Source organism: Portunus trituberculatus, chromosome 45 (assembly GCF_017591435.1).
Source record: "Portunus trituberculatus isolate SZX2019 chromosome 45, ASM1759143v1, whole genome shotgun sequence".
Classification (NCBI taxonomy): Eukaryota; Metazoa; Arthropoda; class Malacostraca; order Decapoda; family Portunidae; genus Portunus; species Portunus trituberculatus.
In genome coordinates this window covers 3,789,700-3,817,660 of record NC_059299.1, presented here as the reverse complement: position 1 = coordinate 3,817,660, position 27,961 = coordinate 3,789,700, and the positions used below count along the sequence as shown (strand labels likewise).

Sequence of the window (27,961 nt, the reverse complement as noted above, 5' to 3'; positions counted from 1 at the left end):
GATGGGCGGGAGCGGACATCAACTGGAACGGCACATCGGCTCACGTGTAGCAGTGTGAAAGGTCAGCGCCATCTGTGAGACACTCCAGGAAGCGACTCTCGAAGGCTCCACTCAACTACCCCGTCCCTGCCTTCCCCATCGCCGCCCCCCGCGCCTCCCCGTCACCACTGGAACCACAAGTAGCATCGATGGCTGTCATAACACCAGTAGTATATTTTTTCCTGCTATTTAACCCAATTTTTCCGTTTTCTGTTCTCGTTTTCTTGTTGGATTAGTTTGAATATCCTTGCTATTTAGTGGTGAGAGAAGTAGAAATATCTCACTTTCTCTTTTTTCTATTTCTACCGTGTCTCTTCGGGCTAATAATCCTTTTAGATAGCCAATATTTTTAATCCATAACTGTATTAAACTATTCGTCGTTCATTTTGCGGTCTTCTCTCTATCAAAAATACTATTAATTATTTTGTCCTTAACACATTAGAAGCGAAAATGAAGGTGCCCCACGTTAATCATCTTTCCACACCTGCCACTTATCTCATTACCACCTCTGCGGCTCAGGTGTGCTAATAGGTGCTAATAGGAAACACGCAGGTATGTACATAGATTCACGTCTTATTGAAAGCTTACAGGTATATGCAGGTGCAGTATTATACAGGTACATACGGTGCATTAGTTCAGGTAGGCACTATTAAGATGAGGTACAATTAAGTCATGAGTGATTTGATGAGTCATTCTGTGCTTGCTACTCATTATATTCAGGGTTCTTGGTTCCTGGTTAGCGTCTCATTACTCTGAACCTGAATCCTTCCTCATGCTCTATTACACTCTGTTTAATGGGAGAGGAGTACTGGCAAAGACAACAACAGTTATATAAAGAGGATAAAAAAGGCCCACTGAGATTTCACTCCCGGAGAAAGAGCCAAAAATATTATTCAGAGTTGTCTTGAGGTCTCTGGTAGGAATTGGGGGAAACTGCCTCATTTACCCCGAGCTTATTATCATCTGTTGTGCTTCTGTATCTAGTTCATTTAAGAGTGTGGTGGAGGTTCGCAAGTCTGAGTTAAAAAGTATACTTGAAATTTTAACAAGCTCGTGGGTTTCTTTTATGAGATTTGTAGAGGAAACGCTGCAGTTATTGTCTAGATCATGAAGAATTGTATTTATAATGTTAAGTAGTTTCTTGTATTTGTTTTTATTTTTTTTTTTAAGGAAAGACCTTTTGTATTGATCTAGTTTACTAATCCCTAGTCTGAAAGTGCTTCGGTGCTTCTTTCCGTATTCAAATTAAGCTGTTTTCCTCTCACTTGATCAACATTTTTACTTTATCCTATAAGTTTGTATTGAGAGTAAACTTAGCATTAGAACCTTTGAAATATAACTGACATAGAACACCATTGTAAGGAGCGACAGAGGTATTGGATTCAGGGAACGTACTCTGAAACTTTAACTGTCTCATTATAACTTCCAACAAGCTACAGTTGAATGTTACGGGGGATCCCACTGGTGTTTTCGTGATTCTGGCGGTAACCTTAGCAAATAATCCTGTATAACTGAGGAAAACACCCTTCATAACCTGAGTAGCGATGAAAAAGTACGGTTTTGTAAGAATACGGAGTCAGGGTATGGAGATATGGCAGTAACCAGAAGACGGGAGGCGGGGGGGGGAGGGCGGCTCTGCTCCGTCCACATAACATGATAACAGTTCCTCCAGCCTCTCTCGCTTGCAACACCTCGCGCCTTCGGTCTGTAGGCTGTGCCCGGCCCTTCGCGGCCCACACGTATAAGGAATAAACACTGTATCATAAATAAAACAATGTACACAAGTCCTAAGTTATTGTTGATTATCCTCCTTGTGTTGGTTGGTCATGAGTGTTCTGGGTGAAGCCTGGACTAGCTCGCATTTGAGGTGAGCCTTCGTGTGAAGCATGTGGTGGTCAGTCGCCGGCTCGCTGTGAAGAGGGAAGGCTACGGCCAAGTTCTCTCTTCTTTACAGTGTTAATAGTGTCACATGAGTATCAGTACCTTATCTGGACTTTTTGTTTACCCTGCGTTAGGAGGCCGTGGAATACTTTCCTGTCTACCCTGCGTGAAGAGGCCATGGAATCAAGTTAAGGGAAAGGAGAGTTACTTTGTCAGGGTGTATGAGTTTAGGATTTAGTTGAGTGGCTTCGAAAACTCATTGTCTCTACTCTGGACCGTGGAGGCAACACCCCTGAACCCCGGGACACAGCTGCTCAGATATCCTGGTGTAACGATCCAAGCAAGAGTGTTTCGATCAGTCGTGTAATCACCGCTATAAGCTTTTAAAATGCGTCACCGGAGGCCACAGGTGACATACCCACACACCCAGCTGCTTCTCTATTTCCATCGAATCCATCGCCAACTGAAGTCAGAGGTATTTTCACATTTGTAGATTTTCGAGTTGGCAAAGTTATAACTAATTTTTAGTATGTATTGTATTCAGTGGTGTAGTGATAAGATGGGATTATTGTTGTTGTTAATTTATTGCAAGGTGTGATGTAGACGTGGCTCTGTCTGTAGTGATCCTTCTTGTGTGTCTCCAAGATAGACCACAAAAGTGTCTTGTTTGTTTTCTGGGGTGAAGCACAAAGGTATTGTTACGTGTTTCCAAAGATGATGTTTTGTGAGTTTCAACGCAATACTTAATTCAAGTTTCTTGCCAATGACTTGTAACGTGGTGCAGTTTTTGTTACTTGTATTTATTTTTCATACCTACTGATATGACGATATCTTGTGAATGGTGCTCCTATATATTTCTAATGGCAACACAATATCTCTTGATATAATAAAATGCATAATGTATCGACCTGTTTTCATATCAGTTGAAAGAGATGCAAAACGATATCTAGTTTTCAAGTGAAGTGATATTAGTGAACAATTTGTTGCATGGTGCCACAGCGTCTGAGGTGACACGATGCCACAAAATAGTTGCATGAAAATACTAGTAGTAATGTGTAAAGTGAATGCATGCCAGTGTGGTGGTGCCGCTGCTGCTTCCCTCACCACTCGCTAACGCCGTCGTCTCTTTCCTATGGCTGGCGGCTCTTTTCCAAGAGAAAGTGAGATGATGGGAGGAGGGAGAATACAGAGTGAAGGAGAGAGGAGAGAACATAGGGAGTGCAAGAACGAGCCAGGCCTTCCTTTGGCCAGCCAGCCATGTGAACCATTCCATTAAAACAAATGACACCATTAAGCATGTGGTGTCTATTGGTGAACCACAACAAGTGTCTTGCCTCAATGTTTATTCCTGTATATTGTATAGTATTCACCTTGCACAATGTCAACTAATATCCTCTTCTGAAAACTGCTTGGCTATGTTTTGATAAGATAGTTTATTATATTACTAATTTCTTCTATTCTTTCGTCCTTTTCACTGACGCACTCACGCAGTTGTATACTATCATCTGACAGATTGACTGAGATTAAGAAAAAATTACATTTAGAATAAAAGTAAATAGTAAGACGTATGTTAGACCATAGAAGTGGGTACTGTAGATGTAGATTTACGTTTACATATTGTGCGGCATACTGGAGAGAACCGATATCAAAAATTCGGTGAGAAATAAATTAAGGAGTTGGTGCACGGTAGCTGGTGACATGTTGCATCTATCCGTCCTTGTTGTGGGTGTTGTCCGATCCCATACTTCTAGTCGTGACTTGATACAATAGTGGAGTTACGTTTCTATTATTCGTTGAAAAAATATATCATTGTTGCAAATCCTTGTATCATAGATTAATGAATGATGGTAAAATACATTATCTGCTAAATATTGACGTAATTCAATTATATAGGCGTCCGAAAACCGCAGCCATACATCAACAATGGAACACCTTCAAAACAAGCCCGCGTAGATCAAACCACTTCCAGGACTGAAGACCTATTGTTTTTTATGAGTATTGCGCTGCTCGGCCCTTGGAATATACAAATGGTGAAACACTGGTGACCTATAATACTCCCCATCAAGGAATAAATCTCCAAACTCTTCCACCATGCTGCTGTGTTTACGTCTTGATCACAGCGCTGGCTCAGGCGACTCATGTGTACCATAACTTGCCCCAGGGATTGAGATCACAGTGACACGGTCGTCTGGCACCACCGACGGTGTCCTCACCACCGTCCTGTTCAGCGTGAACTCAAACATGCCTTGCCTTGCGGTGACGCTACTAAAAACGCCTGTAGATATATAGGTAGGCAGATAGATAAGTCAATAAATTCGTGTATAATTGACAAGGTAGATGTGAATGGAAATAGAAAACACGTGTATATTCCTCTACTTATCACCACTTCACCCTTATTCATTGCCAGAAATACTCGTACAATCAGACGATAGAAATAGAGAATAAGAGAGTCTGCCTCTTAAGCATTGCCGGAGATGCCAACAATCGCTGCACAACAAGATACAATTTTAATGTTTCCTGCTTTGGCAAATAACCATAGCTGGACACAATAGCGAAGGGAAAGATGTCACAATAACGAGTAAATCATTATGTGCTGTTTATACAAGTAAAGTGTTTCATTAAAAGATATTTTGTAAGAGATAGTTAACATAAACATTTGTACACACCTGCTCCTTTGACAGACACCGCCTGCTACGAATGGGGCGGTAGTTTTCCAGTAGTCGTGGTGACGGTAAGGGTGGTGGTGCTGGCGGTGGTTATACTGTCCCATACACACACACACACACACACACACACACACTGCCATGAAGACTCAAAAGACACTCTTATATACCGAAAACATTCGTTAACACACTCAAAACACCCTCAAAACACACACACACACTGCCATGAACACTTTAAAGACACTCTTATATACCGAAAACATTCGTTAACACACTCAAAACACCCTCAAAACACACACACACACACGTGAAGTGTTGCTATATCACCGACAGATTTCAAGCAGTGCCAATCACCAATCACCATGAGGCAAGACAAGCAGTGCAATTGCACGCCTTCACCACACTGCCTTATCTTCATCAATTAAAGGTACTTATAAAGCCATTCACTTGTTAAGTTTTCTTTACGTATGAGAGTGAAAAGAGTACGTAAATATTAATATGTGATAAGTATAACGACCATTAAAAAGAGCAAGGCGTCTGTAATACTCGCTGATATTTGCTTCCTTCACTTACCGTAAGCCAAACATGTCACAATGCAGCCACCAGTCTAGCATTTCATATCTCCTGGTCAATAGTTCCCTGAGTGGCTTAATTTTAGCTTAGTAAGAAGATAAAGGCTGAATATGGAGGTCCCGCCGCCGCTCTTCCCGGTGTTGCCTACGGGCCGCCTCCCACCCAAGTCCCCCAAGCCCTCCCCTCCCCTTGGCAGCCTTTTGGGTCAAGTATTTTTTTCAAATATTTCCTGAGGGTAATATTAGGTTGTTTTTATGGTTTGTTTAAATGTTTCGTTGTGTTTGAAGTGTGTTCCGCCCCTGTGTTGGGTAAATATGTGACGTTTAGTGGTGTTTTATGGTGAATGTTAAAGGCTTTAGTATTTATCACGTCATAAAATAATAAGCATTCGGCCGTGGCTTCGTTTATTCGAAAAGTCATTTTTAAAATCAAATTATTTACGTAATTTAACCGAGTCACCCCCACTCTGTGACGACCATAGCCCAGGTGGTGACTCACCATAGGCCCAGGCTGCCGCCTCTTTTCCAAACCCGCAGTTCGCCAATATTTTGCCTACTATCTGGTGATTTCTACGTGTTTTCGTGTGTTTCTATAGTCAGGTGTGTAGATATTAGTAGCAGAAGGAAGTACAAAGGAGAATAAGGGAGGTTAAGGAGAAAAGGAAGGAGAAAGAGAGAAGGAAGAGAAGCCAAGCCACAATACTTAAGTCACCCTCCATTTCCTCAATATTTTGCCTAATATCTAATGTTTTTATGTGTTTCTAGGCTCACACGCGAAGACAGAAGCAATAGAAGAAAGAAGGAGGAGAAATAAAGGAGGAGTACGAAGAATGAACGAGAAATAGAGGCGGAATAGGAGAAAGAGCTAAGGTGGAATATTTAGGTACCGGTAAGTGTCCCTTTTAATCCTAATGTTCTTTATGATGCATAATGTTGGTCTGGGGTATATTTGGGATGCTTTAAGTGTGTTGCAGGGTGTCTTGTGGGGTATTTAAGTATATTTTGGGTGTATTTCGTGTGTTTTTAATGTTTTTTAAGTCTCAGGTGTATTTGACGCCTTGAGTGTGGTGTAGATGTGTATTTGAGTATCTGCATGTTTTGAGTGTTTTGGGGGCATTTTGAGGTGTTGCATGGTATTTTGAGTGTTTTTTGAGGCAGTTTTAAGTATTTCAAATTATTTTCGTGTGTATTGAGTGTTTCTAGTGAGTCTTGGGTGTATATTCCAGCATCGTGAGGCGTTGCATTGTGTTTTGGGTTAAATTTGAGTGTTTTATGTGATTTTTGTGTGTACTGGGCGTTTCTATTGAGTTTTGGGTATGTTTTCCGGCATTTTGAGGTGTTGAATGGTGATTTGAGTGTTTTAAGAGATTTTGGTGTGTATTAGGGTCTCTTTGATGTGTGTGGGAGATGATTTCATTATAAATTGTATGTCTATAGTGGTGTAATTCATCACGGTCGTCTGCTGGTCACCCAGCCAGTCTTCCCCATTACGGAGCGAGCTCAGAGCTCATAGACCGATCTTCGGGTAGGACTGTGTGTGTGTGTGTGTTTGGTGTCATTTTTAAGTGTTTCATGGTGATTTTAGTGTTTTCAGTTAATATTGAATGTTTTAAGTAGTTTTTGTGTGGAGCAGGGCTCATGAATGTGTGTGTGTGTGTGTGTGTGTGTGTGTGTGTGTGTGTGTGTATATATGTGTGTGTGTGTGTGTGTGTGTATATATATATATATATATATATATATATATATATATATATATATATATATATATATATATATACATGTGTGTGTGTGTGTGTGTGTGTGTGTGTGTGTAATTCACCTCGGTTGCATGCTGGTCACCCAGCCAGTCTTCCCCATTATGGAGCGAGCTCAGAGCTCATAAACCGATCTTCGGGTAGGACTGAGACCACAACACACTCCACACACCGGAAAACCGAGGCCACAACCCCTCGAGTTACATCCTGTACCTATTTGCCTCGCCTCGCCGCGCCGGGACTCGAACCTGGGCCTTTCGATTGTGAGTTGAGTGTGCTATCCACTAAACTACGTGGTGTGTGTGTGTGTGTGTGTGTGTGTGTGTGTATGTGTGTGTGTGTGGAAGATATTGGTAACTTGGATGTCTGTAGTGTGTTTTGGGTGAGCTTTTTATATATTGGTTAGTTTTGAGTTATTTAAGTGGTTTGTGTGTGTGTCGGGTGTGTGTGGGGTGTGTTTTGTGGTGTGGTGTTGGTATCGGTGTATACAATGTTTTTTTAGTGAATTGTAAGTGCATTTGTTGGAGGGTATTTTTAAACAGTTTGGCATGTTTTAAGGGTAATTTTAGACAGTTTGGCATGTTTTGAGGACATTTTAGACAGTTTGGTATGTTTTGAGGGTATTTTAAAACAGTTTGTCATGTTTTATGGCCATACTGAGACAGTTTGGCATGTTTTGAGGGCATTTTGACAGTTTGAAATCTTTTGAGGGCATTTTAAAACAGTTTGGCAAGTTTGGATGGCATATTAAGACTTTGTTATGTTTTGAGGGCAATTTAAGACAGTTTGACATGTTTTGAGGACATTTTAAGGCAGTTTGACATGTTTTGATGGCATTTTAAGACAGTTTGACATGTTTTGAGAATTTTTGAGAGTTTGGCATGTTTTGAGGGCAATTTAAGAGCCAATTTAAGACAGTTTAGCATGTTTTGAGGGTATTTTGAGACAGTTTGACATGTTTTATGGCCATATTGAGACAGTTTGGCATGTTTTGAGACAGTTTGACATGTTTTGAGGGCATTTTAAGACAGTTTGGAGGGCATATTGAGATAGTTTGGTGTGTTTTGAGGGTATATGAAGAGAGTTTGGCAGATTTTGAATGCAATTTAAGAAAGTTTGGCAGGTTTTGAGGGCATTTTAAGACAGTTTGTCATGTTTTATGGACATTTTTAAGTTTGATATGTCCTCCTCCTCCTCCTCCTCCTCCCCCCCCTCCCTTCCTTCCTTCCTTCCTTCCTTCCTTCCTTCCTAACTCCCTCCCTCCCTTCCTCTTCCTCCTCCTCCTTCTCTTGTGCTAATATTACTACTATTATTACTATCCCAATGTGACTTGTGTGACCTCTGACGTTTCGCCGCAGGACTCCATGGACTGCGACTTCACTGTGACCTGATAGGAGGTGGCCACTCAACGCTGAGGTCACACGGTGTTTGTTATTGCACTTGGCTGTCTTCCCATGTAGGTGTTAATGGAAAGACAAATTCAGTTTTATAATTTAATATAGAACCTTTACAATATATACAATAACAATTCAGAGTTAAAGGTAACCAAATTGTGTACCCAGTGTTGCTTTGGGAGTGGTGGTGTGACCAGAAAAGGAAAGACGTACAAGAGTGAATGAACTGGGGGAACAGATTGTGAAGGACACGAGGCTTTGTTTCCCTTGGGTGAGATAGGCAAAAAAGTAATCAGGGCCAACTGAATTCTCATGGGATTTTGACCTGTTTATTGTCCCTATTATAAAGACTGGATGGCTTTTCATGTTTCCAGCGAGATTTCCTCCCTTTTCTGCCTTTCTGAGCCTCAAAGAAATTCTAAAAAGATGACTTGCTTTCCCCTCCCACAAAGATTTTTCTAGCCTCACAGATATTAGAAATTGCAGAAAAGAACTCATTTTCCCCTTAACTGACTCCCCACAAGTCCTTCTCAGTCTCATAGATAGGTAGAAGAAACTGTAATATGACTGTACATAAATTCTTATTGTGCTAACTCACTCCACACATCTGAGAACCAAAGATGATGGAACATAAACCTTTATACATCTGCACAGTAACAAAAAAGTCTGTCGCCTTCAGGTTGTGGTACTGAGCTCAGAGGAGGGCAGCAAGGGGATGGGGCTGGCCCGGCTGGGAGGCATAGGAGCCCAGGAGGATGGAATTGGGGTTCTCCAGAATGGACTTAAGGACACTGAGGAACTCCGCCGCCACCAGGTCATCCACGGCACCACGGTCGTAGGAGAGCTGGGAAGCCATGAGGGTCACCGGCACTCCTGATTCATCTGTGAGGGAAGATGGACTGATTCTCTCTCTCTCTCTCTCTCTCTCTCTCTCTCTCTCTCTCTCTCTCTCTCTCTCTCTCTCTCTCTCTCTCACACACACACACACACACACACACACACACACACACACACACACACACACACACACACACACACACACACACACACACACACACACACACACTGACACACACACACACACACACACACACACACACACACACACACACACACACACACACACACACACACACACACACACACACACACACACACACACACACACACACACACACACACACACACACACACACACACACACACACACACACACACACACACACACACACACACACACACACACACACACACACACACACACACACACACACACACACACACACACACACACACTGACACAGTCACACTGACACAGTCACACTGACACTGACACACACACACACACACACACACACACACTGACACAGTCACACTGACACACACACACACACACACACACACACACACACACACACACACACACACACTCACACTGACACTGACACACACACACACACACACACACACACACACACACACACACACACACACACACACACACACACACACACACACACACACACACACACACACACACACACACACACACACACACACACACACACACACACACTGACATTGACACACACACACACACACACTGACATTGACACACACACACACACACACACACAGTCACACTGACAATGACACACACACACACACACACACACACACACACACACACACACACACTGACACAGTCACACTGACACAGTCACACTGACAGTCACACTGACACACACACACACACACACACACACACACTCTGACACAGTCACACTGACACACACACACACACACTGACACAGTCACACTGACACACACACAGTCACACTGACACACACACACACACACACACACACACACACACACAGTCACACTGATATTGACACACACACACACACTGACACAGTCACACTGACAATGACACACACACACTGACACAGTCACATTGACACACACACACACACACACTGACAGTCACACTGACACACACTGACACACACACACACACTGACACAGTCACACTGACACACACACACACACACACACACACACACTGACACAGTCACACTGACACACACACACACACACTGACACAGTCACACTGACACACACACACACACACACACACACACACACACACACACACACACACTGACACACACACTGACACAGTCACACTGACACACACACACACACACACAGTCACACTGAATTTGTTAAACGAATGTGGTATGTCAGGAATTTGGTTAGTACAAAATGTTCCCAACACAGTGTGGTTTAAGAAGGCAGTTGAAAGAAAATTAATGGTATCACAACTTGTCAACAAATACCGTATGTAGCAATTATAATATATTTAAGGTGGGATATGAACTAGAACCTTACCTAACTAAATTAACAAAAAAATAACCATATCCTGTTAACTAAATTTAAAACATGTAATAATAGTTTACCAGTGAATGTCGGCAGATACACAGGTGTAAACAGAGAAGAGCGGATATGTACTTTGTGCAATTATAATGCAATAGCTGATGAATTTCATGTGTTACTTAAATGTTCAAATTAAGAACTTGTCAGATGGAGAGATATGTATGTACCTACTTACTACACACATAGACCAACAATTTCTAAGTTTGATGAATTGTTGCAAAATACAAATGTAAATATTCTTACAAATTTATCTGTTTACAAAGCTAATAATTGGAAAGTTTAGGTAAATGATTAAAATAGTGAATTATTGGTCACTGTTGTCTTTTGTTTTTTGCTCATAATATTTTCTGTTCAGAAACATTGTATTTCTTTCTTTATTGTTGTTATTATTATTATTATTGTTATTATTATTGTTATTATTATTATTATTACTGTCATTATTATTATTATGGATGCATTTTTTTACAACGGAGCTGTGCTCCATACTTTAATTGTAAAGTCTGACCATATAAATAAATTCAATTCAATTCAATTTAACTCAGACACACACACACACACACACACACACACACACACACACACACACACACACACACACACACACACACACTGACACACACTGACACTGACACACACACACTGACACTGACACACACACACTGACACACTGACACACACACACACACACAGTCACACTGACACACACACAGTCACACACACACACACACACACACACACACACACACACACACACACACACACACACACACACACACACACACACAGTCACACTGACACACACACACACACACACAAACACACACAGTCACACTGACACACACACACACACACACACAAACACATGCAGTCACACTGACACACACACACACAGTCACACTGACACACACACACACACACACACACACACACACACACACACACACACACACACACACACACACACACACACAATGTCACACACTGACACACACACAATGTCACACACTGACACAGTCACACTGACACTCACACACTGACACAGTCACACTGACACTCACACACTGACACAGTCACACTGACACACACAATGTCACACACACAGTCACAGTCACACTGACACACACACAGTCAGTCACACTGACACACACAACACACACACACAATGACACACACACACACACAATGACACACACACACACACTGACACACACACACACTGACACACACTGACACAGTCACACACACAGTCACACTGACACACACACACACACACACAGTCACACTGACACACACACACACAGTCACACTGACACACACACACACACACACACACACAGTCACACTGACACACACACACACACACACACACACAGTCACACTGACACACACACAGTCACACTGACACACACACACACACACACACAGTCACACTGACACACACACACACACACACACAGTCACACTGACACACACACACACACACACACAATGTCACACACACACAATGTCACACACTGACACAGTCACACTGACACTCACACAATGTCACACACTGACAGTCACACACTGACAGTCACACACTGACACACACAATGTCACACACACAGTCACAGTCACACTGACACACACACAGTCACAGTCACACTGACACACACACAGTCACACTGACACACACACAGTCACAGTCACACTGACACACACAACACACACACACAATGTCACACACACACACACAATGTCACACACTGACACACACACACACACACAATGTCACACACTGACACACACACAATGTCACACACTGACACTCACACAATGTCACACACTGACACACTCACACTGACACAGTCACACACTGACACACACAATGTCACACACACAGTCACAGTCACACTGACACACACACAGTCACAGTCACACTGACACACACACACAGTCACAGTCACACTGACACACACACACAGTCACAGTCACACTGACACACACACAGTCACACACACACACAGTCAGTCACACACACACACAGTCAGTCACACACACACACAGTCACACACACACACACACACACACACACACACACACACACACACACACACACACAGTCACACTGACACACACACACACACACACTGACACACACACACACAGTCACACACACTCTGGCTTCTATCATCAATATCTGAGTTGTTTTGTATGTATTCCCACATGTGACCCAGCAAGGCTCTGACACAAGGACGCACCTGGCACCAGACGGCTACCCCCCACAGCCAGGATGCCACACTGGGGAGGGTTGATGATGGCGCTGAACTCCCGGATGCCAAACATTCCCAGGTTGGAGATGCTGAGGAAGATTTGAAGAGTTAATTGGGAAGAGTCTGAACACTGATCAACCCATGAAGAAAGAAGAACTAAGAAGGTTTATGAATGCAAAGAAAAGACAAGGAAAAACGGGTAATTACTCAACAGAAGGAAGTCATGAAAAATTGGATGTATGAATAAGCAACAGAAGAACAAAGAAGGTTTAAAGATGTAGACAGGAGAAAGCAGAAAGAATAATCACGTATAAAAATAAACACAGAAGAATAATGCTAGTATTGGAATAATGCTAGTATTGTTTTAAACCTCTTATACAGGGAAGGCCATGAGTTAAGGTACATATTTTGGGATTCAACAGTTCACATAATTCCAAGAATTGTTAAAATTACTCCACACACATATACTTTATTTTGTAGATGAATTTAGGTAATGAGTTTTGCTCCACCACCTAGGTGGGCCTATGCCACTCCCCTCCCACCTCCTTGTTGCACTACGCACCTCAATATTGCCACACGTCATTATATCATTATTTTGTGTAATGCATACCGTCAGAGCCTTACAGGACAAATTAAATTTATTATGCAATTAGTGAAGAAAATGCAAAGATAACACACCAATACAGTGGTTGATAAATGCTACTTTTTAAACATACAAGGCAGTATCCTGCAACAATCACTCGCTCACCACTGACAGTTGACATTATGACACCAGTATATAAGCCTCGCCATGGGCTGACTCTCAAAGTCACGTGTGTCTTGTTACAGTGAAGATTCCTCTAACAGTCAATAATATTCAATATTCTGTCATGATATTCATAAAGAGGTAAAATTCACACAACAAAACACAGTTTGCCATAACTTAGAAAGAATATTGTGTTTCTAAAGGAATGTTTACAGGACACCGAGCAGTCATCATGTATGTTTAAAAAGCAACACTTACTGGTGTGTATCTACACATTTTCTTCACGGATGCAAAAAGAAATTTTATTTGTAATTTGTTCATTGCTTCCTGTAAGGCTGTGACTGCATATATTACACACAATAATAATTACTTAATGCTGCATGACAATATTCAAGTATGTAGCGTGGTGGAGGCACATCAAGGGAGGAAGCAAATCCCACACACAACACAAAACGTCTACCTAAATTTATCACAAAATAAAGCAAAATACAGAAAATTTAAATAGAGTAACCAACTTAGAATTACTTGAACTACCAAATCCCAAAGTACATACCTAACTCACAGGGCGGCCTGTATCCACTACAAATATGCAAGGTTCCACACACCAAAAAAGGAAAGTACTCACGTGAAGGTTCCTCCCTGAAACTCGTCCAGCTTCAGTTTGTTAGCCTTGGCGCGGGTGGCGAGGTCCCTCACGGTGGCTGCAATATCCTCCAGGCCCCGGGTGTCTGCCCCTCGCACTATTGGGGTGATGAGGCCAGCCGGGGTGGCAACAGCAATGCTCACATCCACTGGGCCGCCAGTCTTCAGCTGCAGTGCCACAGGGAGGGTTAGATAAGTGGTGTGATTGTAGTCCACTCCACTCAATTCTCAAGGCTCTTGTAATCCTTTTGCCAGTTGGTCTGTGACTATCAGCCTGTGCTGCTTAATATGGATCCTGGCCTCTGTACATTCAAGAAAGAGGAGGTGGTGTAATGGATAAGGTGGTGAGCGTAGGATCGGGCAGACGTCCACGCGTAGGTTTGAATCCCACCACACTGCTTTGTAGCTATGCCATTTGTCGTACCTAAGTTCTAGGTGGTTACACCAAAGATGCACTTGGGTGGTGATATGGGCCCAAATACATATGAGTACCACTATAAATAAAATTGCCTGCGCCACTAATGGGCGGAAGCTTAACAGTGCTTCTCACATATACTCTTCAAGTATGCCTACCAATGCTATAGACTATAACAGGAGAGAGAAAAAAAAAAAAAAAAAAAATCTCCATTATTTTCTCCAACACACACTTTCTCTCCTGAAATGATCCTGTGGCTCACCTGGTCTCCCTGCCACACGCAGTTCATCTCAGGACACCTGGTGAGGGCCACGGCCACTGCCTTGATGATGAGGTCATTAACGCTGACATTGACACCATCCGCCTTGTACTGCTTTCTCAGCTCGAGCAGACTATCCATACAGCATTCCATGGTGGCGTAGGAGTGAGCAATGCCACTCTGCAAGACACGCATTGTATGGTACACGCTGGACACCAATCAAAAGGCAATGCTTCACTAAACATATGTATCTATCTATGTAACAGGTTGGCAATTGTACACACAGACACACAATCATTCACACACTTAGCCTGTTAGCCACTGATACAAAGGGAGTCTTGTGGCCACTGTACTACACCCCAGGAGAAAACACTACATGAAAGTCAAAATACATGAATAAAGATTTGAGTATTGTTTGTACCTTTGATTGTGTGAGCCTCTTTGCAATGGTTCTCCTCATGTTGGTCACCTCCACGTCCGTATATCCATCCCCTGCCACGGTGCTCGGGGCGGGTGGAAGGGGTGGCTGTGATGGTGCGGCAGTGGCAGTGGCGGCAGCAGGCTGTGGTGCCTCAGGTGGAGGAACTGAAAGGTAAATTTTATTAAAACTAACATTTCTAAAGAGAGAAGAGCACCACTGACCAGCTAGCAAGACTCCCATACTGCCCACCTGACTCTGGTGCCTTGGGCGTGAGGTTCCTCTCCTTGATGAGGCGCAGCACGTCCCCCTTCACCAGGATGCCATGAGGGCCGCCATGAGGGACGTCCCCTTCCCTCAGGCCATACTGCTCCAGCAACAGTCTCACCGAGGGGCCAAAGTTGCTGCCGGGAACACCAAGGGATCTATTTATAACCTTCACCAATTATCTCTCTCTCTCTCTCTCTCTACTAGAAACATGAAGTGATCTATTAAGTTTGTCTACCTCTCTGTCTATGCCTTCCTATCTCTTTTTAAATATAACTTTTCAATGCTGATCTTTACTTATATCCATCTCCTTTTCAAATCTACCTTTTTCAAGCTTAAACTCATTATTTCTTAACCAATCCTGCTTATTGACCCTGAAAATTTTCCTTGCATAAACTTAACCTCTTCAGTACCATAACACTTTTTTCATATTAATTTTGCTCACTATTTGATGATTTCTATACAGCTTCAGAAACTTATAAAGGAATTAAAATAGTGAAGACTCTGGCCTTCTGACTCCCATACACCCTTGCTAAAGTAAATAAAATCATCTAATCATACATAAAACTCATGGTAAAAATGCATCCCAGTAGTGAATGGATTAATATCCTGTATACACGCCACATCTCCCTTACCCATGGCCAGCCTCTGCCTCTGCTGCCTTCCTTGGGGTCTCCTCAGTAGGGGATGTGGGTGTGGATCCTGTTTCTTCTGTACTGGGCATCTCCACATCTTTCCAGTCCTCCCCCTCAGCCACCATCAGGGCAATCACTGTCCCCACCTTTATATCTTTACTGTCGTCTGGGAGCTGGTGGGAAAGAGGGTGTTAGTGCGTCTTGTTCTTGGGGTTCTAGTAAGTTTGCCATATTTTTGTTGTTTTGTGGAATGTGAGGTTGCGTGTAATATTTGTGTGTTTCATGCTACTGGGATGTTGGTCAAAAGTGTGTTGCTCGGGTTTTTCATGTTATTTTCATTACAGAACACTTGTGAAATATTTGAAAGAAGAAAAATTATTTGGGTTTCATCAGAAGCAGTTTCATAGCCCAAAGAAATGATTAGTTGGTTTCTCAAGGGTGTTCCTCATATTGACAGTACAGAATCCTTGTTAAATTATTGCTTCACTCATGAAATCACTCCTAAAAACAATGCTACAACCTACTTAACTATCAATTGCTCATGTAATGTCATGAAAACCACAATAACTTCCACAACAACCTGTTAAACTATCACCCAAGTCATGGAAGCTTTGAAATGCATCAATAATTCCCACTACAACCTGCAAAATTATCACTGGAATCATTATAAACCTCAAAACCCCAAGAACTTCCACTCAAACCTATTCAACTACCACCAACTAACACCTGGAACACAAAAACTTCTGAAACCCAAATAACTTCCACCATCACCAGTTAAACAATCACTAGAAAAATAATAACACTCCTAAGAAACCCTATTCCACTAGAGCACATCAAACTGCCTCATCACTCATGAAAAAACCCAAGAATTTCCACTACACCACACAAAACAATTACCATGAACACCCTCTCGAAAAACAGAGTAACTTCCACAACAGAGCGATCGAGATAACCTAGTAAAACGAGACAACAGACCTACCTGACAACATGACAAGTTTCCTGGGAAGTGCAGCAACTGGTTCTACTGAAGGAACGGTCTGAACTGTTACATGCAGCTTATATAATTATTACAGCTTGACTACCACCGAGACAAGACATCCCTTACACATCACACAGGCAACCCATGTATTGAAGAAGTGGTGTGTAAAGTTTTGTGGTATGGTACTAATACATGTCTAGGTTTATAAGACTTTTTTCTATAATGGCTAATGGTAGGCTGAGTTTTACATGCTAGACTCTTTACTTTTGTTAATTTCACTGTATCTTTTGTCCTTTAGAGCAGTGGATTGTAGCAGCAAGGTTATTGTAGGTGTTAATGAATGCTTGTCTATAAAGAGAGGAACGAGTGAGTCGAGATTTTGCTACTAGAATGTTTCCACTTGTTTAGTTCATCACAAAACTTAAATGGGAAAGTGTACTTGTTGATGAAGAGAACTGGTGGAATGAATGACAGACTTCCTCTCAAGTTCCCTACAATAGACAACCTCATAATCTTAACTCATTACCATATCGTTTTATGTTCAAATATTTCCTTAAAGAGTTGATGAGCTAAGAAACTATTTGTAGGATGAGAAAACTGGTGGTCTGAATAACTACACAGCTTTTTCTCTATAAAAGACAAACCCAGACCCTTAATCTATCACTACCACACATCTAATATACAAATTTTCCCTTTAGAAGTTAGAAAGCAAGTAAATTATATGTATGAGTGAGGAGAGAAAGATAATAATAACAAAACCTTTCCATCCTGTTCATTTCCCAACAAAAGAACAAGCACAGGAAATGCATGAAAAAGAAAGAAGATAAATATACACTAACAAAACAATGAGGAAAGAAAATGGTAAATGAAGACTAATGAAACCTTCCACTACATGTTTCTGTTCAGTTCACTCCCCAACAGAGGACAAGCACAGAGCCACAGACCCCCACACAGTGAACACAAGCAGCTGCACTACCCAGGAAGCCTACCTGAGGAACAGAACTAGCGCCCACAGCTGCCAGATAGTCAGCACTTCCTTGCTCTACCTCTCTCTCCTCACACTCAAGCAAGTCCTTTTCTATTTCCTCTTGAGAGGCTTCATAATATTCCTCTGTCACATTATAGAAGTCTGTTGCGGTCTCTGTGGTTTCAGTGGCAAAGTTCTCCAGGTTCTCTCTCTGAATTTCTGTGAGATCTGAGGTCAGGTCAATGGGGTGAGGGTCAATCTGAGATGCTGCTTCTATTGGCATGATTCGAGTGGGACCTGCCAATTGGTGGTCCTCGTGTATGGAGTCTAGGTGCTCTGGGACTGTGGGAAGACTCTCCAATGAATGTGACTCCTTGCCGATGTTTTCCAGTTCCTCCTTCTGCAGCTGCACCATGTCCTCCTCATGTGTGATGGCTACTGTGACTGCCAGCTGCTGGTCTGAGGCACTGGCATGGTCGTCATGACTCATATGAAGAGTATGGGTAATTCTGTATGTCTCACTATCACACATTGCTAAACCTGCACTATGTTCCTTCACTTCCACCTTTTCACTACCCAAGCCTGTGTCTCTATGGTGCGCTGGGCTTGAGTGAGGGGTGACTTGATTGCTTTCCTTAACCTCTGGGGTATAATGAGTCCCCATGTCTGTGAGGGCTTCTAAGAGTTCCTCCATGAAGGACACACCCTCATCCTCATCCCCATCCTTACCAAATACTCCAGCTGGAAATAAAATGTCACGTTAGTTCTCCGTCCCCACCGAACACAAGACACACAAATACCAAGGGAGTTTTGGTTGTCTCGTGCAAAACACAGCATCTGTTGAGGAAAGAGATGAGAAAAAAACAAATGAGGAACCATATTTGTAACCCTGGACACCGTGAGACAAGGAGTCAAGGAGGTTCTGGAGGAGAGAAAGGAGGATTATTTCACCTTTGAGAGCCCCCAGCACATCAACACATACCAATATCTTAGCCAGTGTGCCCTCCTCCTCAATGTCCATGGCCACCACTGCCTTGTCTGTCTGGATGTCACACAGCACGTCTCCCGGCTGGATGGGGTCGCCCTCCTTCTTCGCCCACTGGACTATGGTGCCCTCCAGCATGGTGGGCGACAGTGAGGGCATTTTTATGGGTATTCCCTCAACTGTTGGGGGGAAGCATTGGTTATGTACAGTTTGGGTGAGATTAAGTTGTCTGTCACACTCACTTCCATGGGGCCTTGTGTGTTTCTTTCTATATTTCTCTCCCTTCTTTTCTCCTCCCCTCTTTCTCTCTCTCTCTCTCTCTCTCTCTCTCTCTCTCTCTCTCTCTCTCTCTCTCTCTCTCTCTCTCTCTCTCTCTCTCAGCATAACAGCAGCAATAAATCCCACTTCTTTTGGTCAATTTGTAGTTTCACACAATCAACAAATCTCTGATCTTTCTGGTGAGAAATGTAGTGAAATGATTAATGGTATATATAATTTCTGTTGCAAATCAATATTTTTCTAATTATGACTATTTTTTCAACTCCAACCATAGATTACTACATAGACAAACCTTGACTCAACAGTGACGCTGCGTTTTGCTCCCAGCCCTGCGTTAAGGGTCCTCTACTTTCAAACACTCATTTTACTGGAAGCAGTAGGCTGTACATCATGATTTTAGTGTCATAACAGTATGTATCCCAGTGGCAAACTTTAATGTGTCATCATACCATATCCATGTTCAGCATTCTCAAACCTACAGGTCTTCTATGCTGTGGTTTGTAAATCAGTTTCTATTAAAGTGTAGTCTTATTACGTACTGTTTGTTTCATTAACATTCAGTACATAATTCAACTTTCAATATCCTTCTGCCATGTCTGTATCATACACTGAGAAAAGCTCATGTGGCATTTGCATTCTCCACTCTTGGATACTTAACAAATTCATTCTTGCCTTCACTCAAACCCTCCTTTCTTTGTTCAATCTGTGACTTTGTTTCCAGCTCTATTCATTACTGCAGTCTTTCTTTTCCCTTCAAATCAAAGAACTAACTCACCGTGGTATTTCACAAAGAAGATGTAGTGAATATCCATCCTGCCGTAGTTATAATAAAGTTACTAAATGTCTTATCCAAGTAACTTTAAATTACTAGTATGTTGAAACTATTCATTCATTAAATAAATGACTCACAAATACTAATATAGACACTAACACCTTGCTCTGGTGAAAGTTTGAACCTTTAATTTTAACTCTGGCCAAAATTATTGAAAGGTAGGCCCTTAGCACACGGGACCCAAATCAAGTGTTGAGTCAAGGTATGTATAGTAGTCTATGCTCCAACTTACACCTACCTCTCATTTCCAACAATCTTGGAGGACCTGAGGGAAATTGAAGTTTTCGGGTGGCGAGGCATTATATCAAGTAATGTGCTTTGCAAAAGAGGTCGGAAATCAACAAAATCACTTAAAAAAACTTTGAAAATAATTTGATGGTGGGGCAGTGGCAAGTGCTACTTTGTTATTGTTGAGCAGCATTACCAATGCTGTATTTCCATCTTTATTTGCTACACCACACCCCACCAAGGGATGCTAAACAAACCCAACCTTATAACCTTCTAGCTGGGAGGAATGCAGCCTCCCCCCAACCTCCCTCATGGGTACTAACCAAACCAAACATTATAAACTTCTGGCTGGACCACCACAAGGGTTATCAATTAAACGCAACATCAGAACCTTTAAGCTGGACAATTTCTAGCAACCAACAATTTTGTGACAAGTATTAAATCAAGATCATAACGTTTGGTTTCATTAGTACCCTTGGGGAAGGGTATGGGGAGGCTGCATCCCGTTGGCCAGAAGGTTATAAAGGTTGGGTTTATCTAATATCCCTTGTTGGGTGCGGTGGAGTGGATACAGGTGGAAATGTAGCATTGGCAATGCTGACCAATAATAACAAAGCAACATTTGCCACCCCCACCATCAAAGTATTTTCAGAGTTTTTTATATGATTTTGTTGACTTCTGACCTTACTTGCAATGCACATTACTCAATATAATGCCATCCCATCCAAAAAACCTTGATTTCCCACAGGTTCCCCCACAGTGTTGGGAAGGAGATGTAAGCATAAGTTGGAGTTGAAAAAAGTCATAACTTGAAAATATTAATTTGTGAAAGAAGTGACACATACCATCAATCATTTCACTACATTTCTCACCAGAAAAACATGAGTCACTTCACAGACTCCATGGTTGGGTGAAAGTGCAAATTGATCCTTATTTTTACATGGTAGTGACATTCAACCATATTTTAGCTTACTCCACCTGGAAACCCCACTTTCCCCAATTGTGTTAGGGGTTAAGCCAAAACATCAGCAAACAGAGCTGCAAGCCTCATCATTAGTCATAACATTCCCACGCTATTTACTGTCATAACCTTGACATGATATTGACATGATAAAAATAGCAACACTGGGTAACAATGGCAATACCAATGACAACACAATTCTCCCAGCAGTCAGTTCACCATCACCATTACCCATTACCACTATCATAACCTTGACGTGATACTGACATGATAAAAATAGTAACAATAACAACACCAGTGACAGCACAACTCTCCCACCGGTCAGTTCACCAATACCATTACCCATTACCACCACTCAACCCACCCCACTCACCCACTACCGCACTCTTCCCTCACACACACGCCTGACAATTTCATCATTACAAAAAATAGCAACGATAACCAATAACACATAAATAACCTCACATTCACCTGCCATTAATTAAGAAACACCTGTAACTAAACCTGCACGAAAAAATACATATAGAAAATGCATAAAAAACGAAAAGAAGACAAAAAATGAATAAATCCACAGGTGAGACGGGAAACGGAACACCTGTCACATATTTACCGTCCAGGGCAGGTGTGGTGTGTAGGAGGGCGGCATGTCCCTGGGTGTGTCTGGCAGCCTGCACGCCCCTCAGTCTGGTCAGGTGGCGAGAGAGGTGAGAGGCAGCCCGGTGTAGGCCGCCTAGCCCTGCCATTTTTCTGTCTCTCACTCTTCTCGCCGTCTGCTTCTCCTGATGATGATGATGGTGTCGGTGGTAGTTTAGTCTTTTGTACGGGGTTTCATTTCTAGTTTTCTTTCTTCATATAGTTATTTTAGTTGTTATTGATGCTTATTGACTTATTTGGCTTTATTATATTTGCTTGTTTCTTATACTTTACTTTCCTTTTTTTTCATGTTTCCTCTTTCTCTCTCTTAAAACCAACATCCTTTCTTACTTTCAGCTTCCTTCCTTTTACCTTGTGCTTCCTCCACCTCCCAACTCTAAAACTCATATTTAGAAACGACTTCATCTCACACCACAACTACTTTCCAAGGCTACATAGGATTAGCCAGCTTCTCAAGTGATATATAAATCTTACTAATTCATAACTAGAACCATAAAATAAATAGCCTTATAGAACTTGCAGCTTCAAGTAGAGCCTTTTAAATATAATGGAGGTGCAGTATGGAGGTGTTTCAAATTGTGGTCATCATTTCTGAAGTTTCCTTCATATGGTGGTCAACATCTCACAAAACCTCTTAAGAGACAAAAATTTAGGTTTCATATATGCACAGAAACAAAAATCTCTCATGTTCTCTTCATTATTCAAAGTTTGCACATAATTTCATCTCTTTAAATCACTTAAGTCTATATTTACACCATGTAGAGCATATACATCACTTCATATGACCTCAAATCTCAATAGAAGTACAAAACAAACAAGATTCATAACAGCACTTGCCCACCACCTCCTTCCTTCCTTCTCCTTCATTCCCTTCTCTAGTTACATGTATTCCCTGAAGTAGATCTTGAAATGACACTTCTTATCACTTCAAATCCTACCAGAAGTACACATAAACCAAGATTCATAACACTACCTCTTCTCCTTCCCTCTCCTCCTTCCTTGAGTTACGTGTACTTCCCATAGTAGATTTTGTCAATATTCTTCACCCAAGAGTGGCAACCCATCATGTTATTCTGGATGAGGTACTTGAAGGTGTATCTGTTTAGGTTTTCCCTCTCCAGTCTCTCCTCCTCCTCCCTTCTGGCCAACAGTGTCTCGTGACTCACTGCATCAGCCGGGAAGGGAAGGTTGTGCGCCAGAACAGACAGGAATGGCTTTACCTGTGAAGAGAAGAAGACAGTAGCAGTAGTAGTAGTAGTAGCAGTAGCAGTAGCAGTAGCAGTAGTAGTAGTAGTAGTAGTAGTAGTAGTAGTAGTAGTAGTAGCAGTAGCAGTAGCAGTAGCAGTAGCAGTAGCAGTAGCAGTAATGCTGTGAATCTTGCTATTATTTACTTTTTAAGATGATATGATGTCAAGTGAGCTGGTGATTAATGCTGTGAATCTTGCTATTATTTACTTTTTAAGATGATATGATGTCAAGTGAGCTGGTGATTAAGATATACTTCAGAAACAGACTGTGGAAGAGATGCACTGGTAGGTAAGTGAGGGAAGACCTGGGGTTAGTTTAAGAGTAATGGTTTCAAAGTGTAGGAACTCACCTCCTCAAAGCTACACTTGCCGCCAACCTCAATAATGACACGCTCTGCCTTGATGGGGGTGACATAGTGGTCGATGGAGCCCTTCCCACCACCCATCCGCTTACCCTGCCCCTTCTTGGTGATGGGCTTCCAGGGGGCATCAATCCGCCATATGGCAAACATCTTACTCATGTCAATCTTTCTGGCAATGGTCATTCGGATCATCTCTATGTGACCATGGCGAAGCATTCCTCCTCTTCTGGCCTGAGTGTTGAGGAAAATGTGATTGGTTTTCTTTTTCCTACACTGCATAATGGTCAAAGCATCTAAAATGGTTATCTTTCTATTTATATGTCCTAGAACACACTATCAGTGGTTCTAAACACACACAGAACCACACTCACTTCTCCAAACCATCTCAGCCTATCTATCTTAACCACACAAAACCCTCAATATTATCACACACACAGCCACCACCACCACCACCAAACACACACACAGAACCACACTCACTTCTAAAAAGCTCAACCCACCTCAGCCTATCTATCTTAACCACACAAAAACCACTAAACATGCACAACAGAACCACACTTGCTTCTAAAATGCCCAAACCACCTCAGTCTATCCATCTTTATTCCAAAAAACTCTCATTTCTATCACACACCACCAATTAAACTACTTTAGGGAACTGGCAATCAAGTGGGCCTTTTTTGTTATATTTTTTGTTGCCCTTGGCCAGCTTCCCCTCTTCTATAGAAAAAAAAAAAAAAAAAAAAAACTATCATACTATCAGCACTACCAACTACTACTACTACTACCACCACCACCACTCACAACGATGCCATATTGTTTGAGCAGCAGGTCGCGGTGGATCTCCTCCTCGCCTCGGATAAGATCAAGCCGCTTGGTCATCTTGGGTGGCCGTATGTTGCCCGGGTACTGCGGTACTTTCTGGTAGAACTTCAGTCTCTGCTTCTCAGTGGGCACCTGGATGTGGTCATAGTTTGGAGGCACTGGGAAGTTCTTGTAGCCTGCCTTCTGAGTCCATACTGCAGCTGAGAGCATGAAACACTGTGTAAATAATGAATTCTATATGTCTAGAGGTGGTGGTACAGTGAAACCTAACCTAAATTAACAGGGAATTTGTTATAGACTGCTTTCTGTGTCCATACTGCAGCTGAGGGGACAAAACACTCTGTAAGTAATGAATTCTATCTGTCTAGTGGTGGTACAGTGAAACCTAACCTAAACTTACAAGGAATTTCTTACAGACTGCTTTCTGTGTCCATGGTGCAGCTGAGGGATAAGGAAAGATGAGTGTAAATAACTGTATCTATTCTGTCTAGTGGTGGGACAGACTAACCTAACCTAATCTAAACTCACTGAGAATTTCTTACATCTAAATCTGCTTGGAAACTTGTCAGATTGATTTTACATTTGATTACCAGAGTTTGGTTTCCTGGATGTTCTCTTTTCTCTCACTCTCTTTCACAATGTCTATTTTTTTTTTTTTTTTCTTTCTCTCATAGTCTGTTCCTCCCTCTCTCTCTCTCTCTCTCCCTCATAGTCTCTCTTTCTCTCTCTCAATTAATTTCCCGGTGCAACTATGACACTTTCCTGAGAGGATACTACATATACATCGTCAAACCTTCACTAATCATATGGATGCTGTTTTGTTGAGAAAATATGCAGAGAAAGAAAGTAATGTAATTTATTTTTAAATATACATATACTCCAAAATCTTTAATTATATACAAGCCCACTAAACTAAACTTGGAAAATTTATGTGCATTATATAAATACTGCATGATAGTTTACATGTAATACACACAAACCCCTTCATTTCAAACTATACACATATGTACAGTAAAGAAAGTTCCTACACAAAATAATACATAATACTATAAAAGATTTGATATAAACAATTGCCACTATACAAATATCATACATTCCTGCAGCTGTCTATGTTTGGTCCTCTAATACCTTCTACCTTGTTGTTCAAACTCCCATTTTTGACGAGACATAATCAAGATGCATCAAAGAAAAGAAATAATGACACTGTCATCAACACTGTCTGTCACTGTACTCTCCTTCACAACGATCACCATTACTGTCTATCTCTGTCCCTGCATTTACTTCTTGTTTAATCCTCTTGTCATTCGTATCTCATAATCAATAACTTATTAATAACTTTCTAACAAAACAAGTTTCAGGAATACACCTTTGTCACTGAAAGACATCAGTACACACACACACACACACACACACACACACACACACACACACACACACACACACACAATAAACATACACTTCAGATTGAACACTGTGATATAATCTCAGGAGAAGAAAGATACTGGATCAAATTTCACATTATCATAAGGTTTTTTTGTTATTCTAACATTTTTTGAGCTACGTCTGTGATGGCTTAACAGCGTTCTGAAGCTGTGCAATATGTAAGAGCAGCAGCTGGTCTGCAGCATCCCCTGGGGACACCACCCCCTCCATGGCCCGTCCCTCTGCCTCTCGTATCCTCTGCATCATGCCCGGTGTGTCCCTGAAGGCAGCTACAAGGTTGTCCTTGAGGTGCGTCCACAGCCAGGCCCGCCGCTGGGTCCTCCTGCGCCCCACAAACTCCCCGCTGCACTCCATGGAGTGCCGGAACTCCAGCATCACCTGCCACAGCTCTGGGATGCCATCCTGCGTTAGGGAGGAGATGCGCTTCACCGGTGTCTTCCAGGAGGCACTCTTGGGCCGGATGAACTTCAGGGCTGAGATGTACTCATACTGCATCCGGCGGGCGGCAGCCACCAGGTCCCCATCACTCTTGTTCACCACCACCAGGTCGCTCATCTCCATAATGCCACGCTTCAGGCCCTGTAGCTCGTCGCCACCACCGGGGGGGATCAGCAGGGCAAACATGTCCACCATGTCTACCACAGAGAACTCACTCTGCCCGACACCCACAGTCTCCACTACAACCACGTCATGGCCGGCAGCCTCACACAGTACCACGGCCTCATTGGTGGAGCGTGTCACCCCGCCCAGGTGGCCCCGGGACGGCGATGGCCGGATGTAGGCATTGGGGTCCTTAGAGAGCTCTGGCATCCTGGTCTTGTCCCCCAGCAGTGAGCCACCTGTGGTGGCCGAGGATGGGTCCACGGCCAGGACAGCCACACGGTGGCCCTGCGCCGTCAGAAACTTGCCAAAGCTCTCAATGAAGGTAGACTTTCCTGCTCCAGGTGGTCCAGACAGCCCTATCCTGAAGCTGAGGGCTGGCATGCCCTTCGCTGCATACTGCTCCCTGGCATCCCGCAGCACTGCCGCCAGCAGCTGCCCCGCCTGCTGCTTCTTTTTTGGGTGTGAGGTTTCCACAAGTGTGATGGCCTCAGCCAAGCTGGCCCTCTGCCCAGCCCGCAGTCCCTCCAGCAGGCGCTGCACTGTCCTGTCCTCGTAGCATCCTGCAGAACAGCACTGGCTTTAGTCCTGCAGCAGCACCACACGCCAGGCTCGGTAGCAACCAGGGACATGTACAGGTGGCTTGGCTGACTGGACGGACTCACCACAGCTGGTTGGTACACACACCTGACATGTGTACACCGCCACAACAACAAACAGCTTCTCAACTCTCGGTAAAAATTCACAACAGAGCCTTTCTTTGTCATATATGGATGTTCGTCTCCTTAGACTTACGAGGAAATGCTAAATTTGAGATTTCGGTTTCTCCGACCAATTAAACCAAAACAAACTTACTCACCCAGACCTTCTCACTAGCCACACACACACCACACATCACCAAACACACACCACAACACCCACACCACCCCAGAACAATACACACAGCATCACATAACAAGACAGAGTACCATCTCAACTCACCTCCAATACTCGCACTACACAGTCCTCTCGTCCTCACCAGCGCCCGTGTGAGTTCTCTGGGCAATATTGACGCCATTTCGATATATGAAGACTCGTATGGCAGCTGAAGGGGGTGTTAAAAATGGGTATACATAAGAGTCAACACACACAGTCCATGACTTCCCCCTCCTTACCGCCGGCTACCGCAGAAAACTAGCAGGCTTTAGGGGGAACTATTGTGGTTATTATGGTTCAGGTGAGACTCTA

At 42.7% G+C, this 27,961-nt stretch overlaps 4 protein-coding genes across 6 annotated transcripts in view; 1 reads left to right on the top strand and 3 right to left on the bottom strand.

Moving 5' to 3' along the window:
• Positions 1-8,757, top strand: part of LOC123519643 (inactive ubiquitin carboxyl-terminal hydrolase MINDY-4B-like) — a 66,703-nt gene extending 57,946 nt beyond the window's left edge. For both annotated transcript variants that reach the window (XM_045281098.1, XM_045281099.1), the window contains 3 exons: positions 2-2,395; positions 5,921-6,044; positions 8,268-8,757. In XM_045281098.1, coding sequence (XP_045137033.1) covers positions 2-50 — 49 coding nt within the window. In that variant the 3' untranslated portion in view covers positions 51-2,395; positions 5,921-6,044; positions 8,268-8,757. The remainder of the gene's footprint in view (position 1; positions 2,396-5,920; positions 6,045-8,267) is intronic.
• Positions 8,389-22,398, bottom strand: LOC123519641 (pyruvate dehydrogenase protein X component, mitochondrial-like). 2 transcript variants are annotated; one of them, XM_045281096.1, is made up of 9 exons: positions 22,217-22,398; positions 18,344-19,062; positions 16,376-16,548; positions 15,726-15,877; positions 15,477-15,640; positions 15,059-15,235; positions 14,365-14,549; positions 12,983-13,083; positions 8,389-9,185 (listed from the first exon to the last, which is right to left on the bottom strand). In XM_045281096.1, exons 1-9 carry the CDS (start codon positions 22,347-22,349, stop codon positions 8,998-9,000), a joined length of 1,992 nt encoding a protein of 663 aa, XP_045137031.1. In that variant the 5' UTR covers positions 22,350-22,398; the 3' UTR covers positions 8,389-8,997. The 2 variants fall into 2 exon arrangements, with proteins under 2 accessions (XP_045137031.1, XP_045137032.1); XM_045281097.1 differs by lacking the exon at positions 18,344-19,062 and adding an exon at positions 19,304-19,485 and having other exon boundaries at positions 22,217-22,394.
• Positions 22,399-23,734: 1,336 nt separating this feature from the next.
• LOC123519235 (39S ribosomal protein L16, mitochondrial-like) lies at positions 23,735-25,125 on the bottom strand. The gene is made up of 4 exons (XM_045280357.1): positions 25,110-25,125; positions 24,671-24,891; positions 23,858-24,100; positions 23,735-23,773 (listed from the first exon to the last, which is right to left on the bottom strand). Exons 1-4 carry the CDS (start codon positions 25,123-25,125, stop codon positions 23,735-23,737), a joined length of 519 nt encoding a protein of 172 aa, XP_045136292.1.
• A 408-nt stretch (positions 25,126-25,533) lies between these two features.
• LOC123519644 (methylmalonic aciduria type A homolog, mitochondrial-like) lies at positions 25,534-27,926 on the bottom strand. The gene is made up of 2 exons (XM_045281100.1): positions 27,716-27,926; positions 25,534-27,297 (listed from the first exon to the last, which is right to left on the bottom strand). Exons 1-2 carry the CDS (start codon positions 27,789-27,791, stop codon positions 26,249-26,251), a joined length of 1,125 nt encoding a protein of 374 aa, XP_045137035.1. The 5' UTR covers positions 27,792-27,926; the 3' UTR covers positions 25,534-26,248.
• Positions 27,927-27,961: the final 35 nt, after the last annotated feature.